At 31.3% G+C, this 9,983-nt stretch overlaps 1 protein-coding gene across 2 annotated transcripts in view; it reads right to left on the bottom strand.

Moving 5' to 3' along the window:
* LOC106684421 (acyl-coenzyme A thioesterase 13) overlaps positions 1–3,657 on the bottom strand; it is a 27,217-nt gene extending 23,560 nt beyond the window's left edge. For both annotated transcript variants that reach the window (XM_014426499.2, XM_014426501.3), the window contains exons 1-2: positions 3,476–3,657; positions 1,985–2,172 (exon numbers count right to left, since the gene is read on the bottom strand). In XM_014426499.2, coding sequence (XP_014281985.1) covers positions 1,985–2,172; positions 3,476–3,556 — 269 coding nt within the window. In that variant the 5' untranslated portion in view covers positions 3,557–3,657. The remainder of the gene's footprint in view (positions 1–1,984; positions 2,173–3,475) is intronic.
* Positions 3,658–9,983: the final 6,326 nt, after the last annotated feature.

Consider the following 9,983-nt stretch of genomic DNA (forward strand, 5'->3'; position numbering starts at 1 on the left):
AAAAAATTACTGTTGGGATGATTTTAAGTTCAAATTAAAGAAAGTTGATTTGAAGTTACTGAGTTCAGACAATAATGCAAACTAGGCAGTGTGTCAAGAAAATATGAGGATAGGGAGGTTATTGAACTTTACATTTTAAGGAACAGTGTTTTCTTAAATGATTGATTGAGGTAGGTTGACATTTTCTCTATGACTTTGTTTTAAATCTGGTATAGAAAATATCCCAATATCTAGGTAATTAGATCAATTAAACATTAATGAAACATAATATAACTTATTATTTCAACTAATCCAGAGCTGATATTTAAGAGTAAACAAGTCATTCAAATTTAACAGTATATACATGGTGTGTTCATGAAGTTCCAAGACTGGCCTCAGAAGCAAACATGTTTTAAACATTTTCAAACAACAAACTTACAGTCTTCAATATATGACCCTCGGGCATTAACATACTGCTGCCAGCGTTTTTACAATGCTCATTAACTCCCTAGAACTTTTCATGCTTATTGGCTCCTCGTCAAAGCTGCTATTGGAATGGTGTCAAATCGCTTCCCTATCAGAATTTCTACCTTTCTTAATTAGGTGATTGGGTTTTGCACCATGACCGTGTGCATATGAGAGGCCATATGCTTACTCCCAGAGTATAGGTTTTTTTTCAGTCTATACATCATTTAACATTTAAAAATTTATAAGTATCATCTAAAGAATTATACATTTTGATGAAATTTCTACCCAACAAGTCAAAGATGAAAATTAACTATAACCAAAGAAAAGACAAATACATAATAAAAACAACCAAATCATCAGGATTTAACAAAGATAAAGATGCCTCATTATGAAAGCAATGGCATTCAACTTCACTGAATGGTGAAAGAAATAAAAACTTAAGCTATAGAAAATTTGCAGTTCAATGAATAGGAATTGGGTTACAGTCAGTTTTATAGTTACACCGAGGGTTTGTTTATCCACCTCAACAGCAAGTCAAAATTGTCATTAGTCAGAAAAAAAATCATTAAAGTATTGACATAAAAATATTCTATGTATCTTCTAAATATATATACACTTAAATAATAACATAATATATTATAATGGGATGTAAAATATATTCATCCTTCTTGTTAAGACCAGGGTACAGGCAGGACATTAGCTGAAGGAATCAAATGCATCATACATATTTTAGAGAGGCCTTTCAGAAAGTGTGCCTTAAGTTAAGTATTTTTTTAATTTTATTAGTGACCAAAAATAGTATAAAAACTACCTATTATAAGCCAATCAACGATCTTCCAATTTTTTCATTTACTTCCTATAAATTCTTCTGTTTTCACCAATTACAACTAGCAATGTGGAGTGGTTAACCTAAATTATTCCTTGCCCACAGCAGCAGAAGCCATCTAAATCGCTTCAAAGAAGAATAAATCATGCCAAGTATAAAGAGATACTTTTAATATGCAGCTCTTTTTTAGCATAAGTGCAGCCATCACATTTATAAGATGGAAAAAACAAACAAGTTTATGGCACCTAGCTGAACAAAAATGATCGAACAGGACATTCCATAATTTACTACACAGAATATATTCAAAGGTCGAAAATTAATGAACAGCATTGAGTTAATGAAAAACATTGAGAACAGCCAATTATAGATTCGGGAATATTACTAGTTAAAGAGAAAAATAAGAAGAAAGATACAAGATAATATAGTGAGACAACTCACAGACCAAAGATGTCAGCCAGTCCATTTAAATTTCATCCATTTTGTTAATGGAATTTTACTGTAAGCTAGAAGGATTATACATGACTGGACGGATTGATGTTCATGGTCTGAGCAATCCTTATTAAACAACCAAAGAATCAGTTAAAGGGATAACAACAAGAATTGCAGAAGGAAAACACTAATTATAAATAATATATAATTTAGAAAACAAAATTTAACCAATAAATGTTTCCAAAACAAAATATTTTGTGATCAATAACTAACTATACATACGTGACATGTAAATCTATAGAAACTCCAACACTTCCATCCTTTGTCTTTGTTGCTAATGCCATTCCAGAAATGGTATCAACAAGAGTAGATGTTAATCCTCCATGAAGAGTACCGATGGAGTTAGTATGTTCTTGATCAACAGTCATTTCTGCCAAACATACTCCATCAGCAGCATGAGTCAAAGTAACCTAAAAAAGAGTTATAATGTAATAAATAGTTAAGTGAACAACAAGATTGGAGTTAAATTACAGAGTAGGAAGTTCCATATTGATTTAAAGTAAGGAATATGGAATAGAAGGTTTATTGTGGGCTTCATAAAAGTATTTTAAGTGACATTAAAAGTAAAATTACCTTGTCTCCACAATAATATCATTAAATGATCAACATACTAAGATAAACCAGCATATAACAAGCATGAACAGTCTACTCTCTGTCAAAAATACTGAAATGCCAAAAGATCTCTAAAAATCTATGACTAAGGTTGTACAATTCCATGATAAAGCCAGCTCTGATATACAGCTGTGAGACTTAGGTTCTAACAGGTGCCCTAGAAAGCATAATCAAGAGATTTGAACGGAAAATCCTCTATACAATAACAGGAGTGATCTAGGATCAGAGCCTTAACACATGGAGGAGAGGAACTAACAGTGAACCGCTTGTGGAGACTGGTCAGTCAATATATCATGATATGATGGCAAGGAGGTTAAGATGAACGGGACATATGGCTCGAAGTAATCCATCAGGACGCTTATACATAAAAATCAATGCCGGTATAGTTGGCAAGACACCAAGTGGGAGGCCAAAAACAAGGTGGATAGACAGAATCAACAGAGTTCCGAAAGAGGACTGCAAAGCAGTAGCCCAAGATAGGCAAGCATGAAAAAGGCTGGTTTAAGGGGCCAAAGATCTACAAGGTTTGTAGAGCCAAGAGAAAAAAAATAAAAATAAAATAATACTGTGCTATGTGATTACTACTCTACTATATGTAAAATTTTCATTTTATTAATCTTAGTCCTTATATTTTAATGTTTGTTTTGGCTTGTTCTTGTATTTCAAGAAGTTTTATCTTTGAAAGTAAGAGTTATCTTAGCATAATTTGCAATGTATTCAATATATTACATTCTGTTTATTTTCATGTTTGTTGGAAATTTTAAAAATTCATTATAGTAACTCTAATTTTATTATTTTCATAATCAATTTAGGTATTTAATTTAATTCATAATAATCTTTATTATGCTTTCACCATTTTCTTTTAATTGTTATTTAGTTTAATCATTATTTTGAAGTATTCTGTTAATTTATCTTCACTTCATTTGTAATAAGAGCTCCGTTTTATTACTACTCTTAATATTATTTAATTCGTTTAAGCATTGAAACCATTGATCTTAGACAAATTTCATTTGTCAAAATACGTAAATAAAGTGATTATTTGATTAAAAGTAGTTTGTTTTAACAATCACTATAAGCTAATATTATAATCATAAACCCTACCTTTTTTAAAACTTGTTCAAATCCTACTTTCCTTTCCATGAGTCTGTTCCATGCCTGTTTGACAATATTACTAACGGCCATTATTATATTAGGAAAGGCAATTAAACATTTGAAATAAACAATTAAATCATATGATATTTCAAAATGTGAACTCTTAGACACTAGGTCTAAATGATCATGGATCAAGAACGATAATTCAAATTGCCGAGAGGACACGTGATATTAAAATAAATGAAACGAGAAAGTTATATTTTAAAAAACACACATATCAAACCAGTATAAATTTAAAAAGAGGCAAGATTTCCAATTGTTTTAAAAAAATTAAGTTAAAATTAGAACTTTTAATGGAGTTACGGCAATCCAATTGAAAAGAAAATTTAATAAAAAATTAAATATTATTTTTAACCCATTCTTGTACAGAATACCTGTACTGGTTTGTTTTTTTTAAAAAGAAATCTATCTTCAATATCTATTTTTTCTATTTAATTTTTTTTATTTTTGTGATTCCCATCCAAAAATACACGTGTCACGGCATTCTAGTCCAGTCAAATTAGGTTTTTTGTTGTATTAAATCATATAGAACCAAACGTTTTGGGAATATGTTTGTTTACCAGTTGTCACTAGAAGGAAGAGAGGAGGCTTTAGTTCACATTTTGGGATTTTGGCGCATATCTTGAAAATTTGGCTTATTAAATTTTACAATCAAATTCATCCGCTAAAATGTAAAATTTGAAGAAATATTAGTAGCACCTCACGATTTTCTTCAAACGTCAGCTTCTAAGTCTTTTTCATTCCATTTTACTGGAAAATCGTGAGAAAGGAAGTTGTAAAATGATTTAAAGATTCCGCTTGTGTCCCTAACAACTCGAAACTTTATTTCCGTTTTAAAGAGTGAATTAAAAGAAAAAAAATCACATATGAAAGATGAAATATATCTATAATGGCATGACCTAGCTAGCAATGACATATTCCTTTTTAACTGTTATAATAATTCTACAAAGCAACACTCTTTTTTTTGTTGTCCGAGGTGAATTGTACTCAAAATATCTCTTTGAACTGAGTAAAGAGACAAGAAATATTGTTTGAACGCAAACTGGAACGAGTCTTAAATCATTCCTTATAGACGAAAAACCAACAAACGATGCCTGGACACATTTACAGGCTAATGATGAATGAGGTTAACACGTAATAAAAGATTTTTTTAAACAAAATATCCAGTACGACCATTTTTGGAGGAAAATTCTTTCACTGCTTGTAAGAAAATTTCTGAACCTCTTATACCTATGTGGACATCTTTGTCAATTTAAACGAACTGTTCACCAATTTCGGAGCCAGTGGTAGAACTATAGGCAGAAGAGTTTCGTTCAAGCAATTTACGTTAAACACAGTCCCATTTCTGAACTATACGCGAATAGGATTGCCGTGGACTACTTGAACGGTCTTCTGCTTATAGTTTTAACTCTGGTCCCAGAAATCGGTGAAGATTTTGTTAAAATTGACGATCAATTGGTGCCCACATCAGTTCACTGAGGTAAAATAATTTCATAGGGAATCAAATCCCATAAGCTCCAAAGGTTATAAGATGCTATCATAGAAGAAGGTGATGGCGTGCCTAAAGACGTCATTTTCAACGTTAACCGAGGGGAGTTGAAGCTACTATTGAAGCCAATGGAGGTCTTACACATCAACATGACAGAAATGAAAACATAATTTTACAATGCAAATACTGGTGCTTTTGCTAAATATAATCTTAAAAGATATTTTAATTCCTTTTACAAAATCCGTGAAATACTTAAGAGTATACCTTGACAGTAAACTTATATCCAATCAACTTCTTAATGTAACATTGGAAAACAGCCAGAAAACACCCTTTATAACCCTTGGAATTTTTGGGAGTCAATTCCTTAAGCTGTAATCTGTCTCTTTAGGCAATTTTTCCCATATTGTATGCGGTTTAAGTCAGGCCAGTTCAAACGAGAATATCAGTGTTAGACAAGAAATTATTATACCTCAGCGGCCTGATTTGGGCCTTTTTTTCCCATCCCTGGGGCCAGTGATGAAACCATATATAGACCTTCGTTCATGTAAATTACAGCAATCACAGTCCCATTTCTGATATAACGATATGATATTAGTGAACGGAATCCGGTTAAAAGAAATTGTCTTCCAAACAGTGAAGGAGCCTCCTCCGAATGATGGCCGTACAATACATTTGCTACAATACATGCTGAAATCTTTCATCACGTCTTAAACAAGGCATAGTTCATCCATCATTAGCATGGAAATGTGTCCTGGTATCATCTGTTGGTTAATCGTCTAAATGGAATGATTTCAGATCCATTCCAGTCTGCTATGCTTTAAACGCAGATATTTTCTTACATATTATTATCTTAGACCAGTAGGGACCCGTTTAGTAAACATGTCTCATCTCTCCTACCTGCTGTTCAAAGTCAGTTTCTTTCCATTATGGAAACAACAAAAAGAAGTAAGTTTACATTTTAAGTAATATAAGAAGTCTTTTTTTTTTTTTTTCGATACCAAACACATTTTTCCCAATGGTAACAAAGAATGAATTATCAAATAAACTGAAAGGTATTGAATATAATTTGTTCTATCTATTTTAGAGTATCTATTGTTTTAATCCCATTGATTATGAGTGGATAAATTATAATAAGAAGATAATTAAACAATGTAACAATATTTTCAGGTGTGCCACTTCAAATACTAAAATGACCCATTTTTTTACATGATTATTGTTATTTATAACACTATTTGAATTTCCATAAATATTTTTAAAAAATGGAATCAGAAGAAGCGGATGCACCTTAAAAGCCTCGAGTTACCCCTTTCGGCCCCACGTTCCTAGACCATTCATCATCAATAAGGATTATGTCAGTTTATTCATTAGAGGATATATTACCCTCAAGTCATCATAATTATATCCGTATGATTTTTATACTTATAATATAAAATTATTATTATTAACACTATTGGGGAAGTAGATCTTTACATGACGTTTAAAATTATATCACAGTGAAGTGTTACCTTGCAGTGCAATAGTTCTACCCTAGTTTTCAAATGTTATATTGATTTTATTTTGCACAATATTTCGCTAGCTGAACTGAAATGCAAAAGACTCATTAAAAAAAAAAAACATATAAATAAATTAAGATAAACGAAAAAAAAGACCGTCCCTAATCAGCAGAAGTTATCACAAACGAAATGAAAAACATGTTTGTTTATATTTTTGATGTTCTAGAACCAAAATTACCTAATAAAGAAAATGTAAATTTAATAGCCTATGGTGGGATGAAATGGATAAACAACAAGCTAGATCTAGATTGAAGGACATAATTGCAAATAGGAAACTTTCCAAACCCATTTATGATATTGAGGTTTCCAAAAATATTTTTTCAAAGTGAAACAGCTGAACAGAACTATACTTATCTTTTAAAGATCTTTCTTACCCAAATAGTATGACAAATAATCATAATAAATTATTTTATGTAATGGAATAGATTCCAACATTATTTTAATGTATTATTTCTATTTCTTTTTTTGATCATCCAGTATTTCTATTAATGTGTGATGAAAAACTTTTTGCTTTGTGGTACGTTTGGCGTACTTTGTCCTAAGAACTTCTGGAAAAATAAGAGGAAGAAACCAAAGGTTGGGGAAACGAAGTTATTTTAAAAATTTAATTGTGACCATTCTTTCACTTCCGGAAGATTTGTAATCTTATTTAATTTTCTGGCAACTGGAATCCTTTCGTATCTTTTTTTATTAGCTGCACTAATACATTAAAAACAATTATATTTCGTGGAACACCCTCATCTTCAGAAAAATTCTGTAAATTTGTATAACAAAACACATAGTTCTTTTATTTGAAAAAGAAATTAAATTATTACAATAATTTAATTTACCTTAAAATTATTTATCTTATTATTTTACCAATTATTAAATTCTCATAGTCAAATATTAAATAAAAATGAAAATCTTGGAATAGTTTTTTTTGGGCAAAAACTGCCACAATCTGATCATGCAGATTTTAAAAAAGTCTCAATAAAAATAAAATCATATAAAACGAAAAAAATTGGTTGTATCCTTCAAAAATTTTGAGTCACTGAATGCGAGCATGTGGTTTACTGACAGGTATTTCGTTGGAAACTTTTTTTTTTTTTTCAAAAAATTAGAATTGATTTACTGTTTTAAGTCTATATCTTAGAAGCTTGTTGTTTTTGTTCGAGAAAAAATACTGCATACAAACAAACGGTAAGCATCTCAATTAGTAGTATTTATGTTAAATTCCCAAAAAGCAGCAAAAATGTGATTTATGTGCTTACATCAAAGTTCCTTTATCTTGCTTGTCTGCTGGTCAGAATCATCTTTACAGAACCGGCGAGAATCAAAGACAGAATGTAAACTAAGAATGGGATTATGGAAAAAACAATTGAAGTTAATTGAACTAAGATTTGCAACATAAAACCAACCGATATTTATGCTATATAATGTTTTATATCAGTAGTTCTTTCGTGAGAAAAAAATAAAACCAATAATTTTAGAGCTTTTTTAAAAATTTTAGTATAAAATCGGTAGTTAAAATTAAATTCGGGCTTTTCAATCGAATCAAATTCTATTCATGATTAAAAATGTAATCATTTTTTAAGTTTGATAAATTTTCAAGCAACAAATACCGAGCTCTGCCTCGTAGCAAATGGGTTTCATTTTCGTGAGGAGGGTTGGGATTTTAAGAAGGATCCAAAAAAATATTGGTAGTTTTATAAGAAAAAAAAAAAAGAATTATTAGAATCATCAATGTGGTAAGAAAATATTCTGGAGAATCAGTAAATATTTTAATTAATAAGGACTAAACGTGTGTAGTATGTATGCGGAGAAAAGAAAACGTAGAATGTTTTGGTTTTTAAAGTTTTTGCACGATTTCATCTGAGAATAAATTACATGATATCAAACAGGCAGTTGGAACTGGAGGCATTGAACAAGTTGTCTTCTCTACGTTCCTAGATGTCCTCTAGTAACTGGTTAGGACAATAAGATTATCATTAAGGCGGATCCAGATGTTGGCCGCTCGCCACTAATCGGAGGCTTGTACAAATGCTCGGTAAACAAAGAGTGGAGCATCCACATGTCGGTTTTATTCAGAGAGGCAAGCATGGGTCGACCTACAAGTGGTTTCAGCCATTGCTCTGGGATTATATTGTTTTTATTACAAAAAAAAAGAAAATGAAAGGAAATTAACTATAAATAAATAAGACTAAGTATAAAACTTATCATAAAAAGTAATAACAAACACCTTTAACCTCCTGACAGCTCTCAGTTGCAACTAGACAAAGAACAATGGTCGAGATGCTATCACGAACCCCTTTGATCTGTGTCCAAAAAACCGACTCTCGACAGATCAGCAACGAGCTTAGGCCAACTCGTACAAGCGACCCATCCACATGCTCGCGCATGTCTGAGTTCACCATGGCTTGACCAACATGTAGAGGCCCCTTTATATGAATGGCGAGCTTCTATAGAAATGGGATTATAAATGGTAGCTAAAATGGGACTGAAAATATAACATAAAGATCGTTAAATCTTGTAAATAAATAAATACAAATTTTAGTCAAATTACCCATGTAAAAATATATCTTAGTTTGCCAAAGAAATAGTTGAGAGGTTATTGCCCGTCATCATAATAAACTAAAACTTGTTGTGGTCTCTGGCTGCGATCTGTCTTTGGCTGAAGAAAAGGCTTAACATATCCTTAATGGGCATAAAGTTTCTGTTCTTTTATTCATATTATTGTACCATATTTAAACCTAAAAATATCCTTAGGATCGATTCTGCTTGATGAGAATCCTGGAACTACTTTTGGACTTCTAGTTGGCCAGAGGTATATTAGAAAAAGATCCAAATGGGGCAACTCATTCTTCTAATATTACATTTAGGGCTTCTCAATATACAAGTTCAATCCCCCAACCCCTCCCAAACTCTAGATTTTATGAAATTTTAATTTAGTTTTTGCTGGGCCATAAAAGTGGTATTTGGTTCATCTTTTGATGATATTGTTAATTTATTAACCTTCTCCAGTCCAACTAACCCTGAAATTTTCAATGGTTGATTCCATATATTTATTTTTGTTAAGGGATTCTGATAGTAGAACAGATTTTTAAACGAAATTGTGCCTGGTACTTTTTCGATCAGGCACGTCCTAAAATGTAAATCACAAAAAATGTTAATGGTTTCTAAAGATTTGCTTCCAAACGTTTCAGAATTAAAAAAAACAAAAATTAATGACAAAACCTTTTTTGAATTCCGTATTAGAACCCGTAAGAATCCGTCATGATGGCTGCCATGATTGTAACCCCTCAATGATTTAATATCCTAAATAAGGATGGTGGACCCTTATAGTAAATTGAATTCCGAAATAAGTGTGTTTTTTTAGATTTGTTTGATTCTGTACCGTTTGTGAGCAAATTATTAACATCTGTAAACAAATGGGCCT

This window comes from Halyomorpha halys, unplaced genomic scaffold, assembly GCF_000696795.3.
Source record: "Halyomorpha halys isolate HHAL.00 unplaced genomic scaffold, Hhal_1.1 Scaffold580.1, whole genome shotgun sequence".
Taxonomy (NCBI): Eukaryota; Metazoa; Arthropoda; class Insecta; order Hemiptera; family Pentatomidae; genus Halyomorpha; species Halyomorpha halys.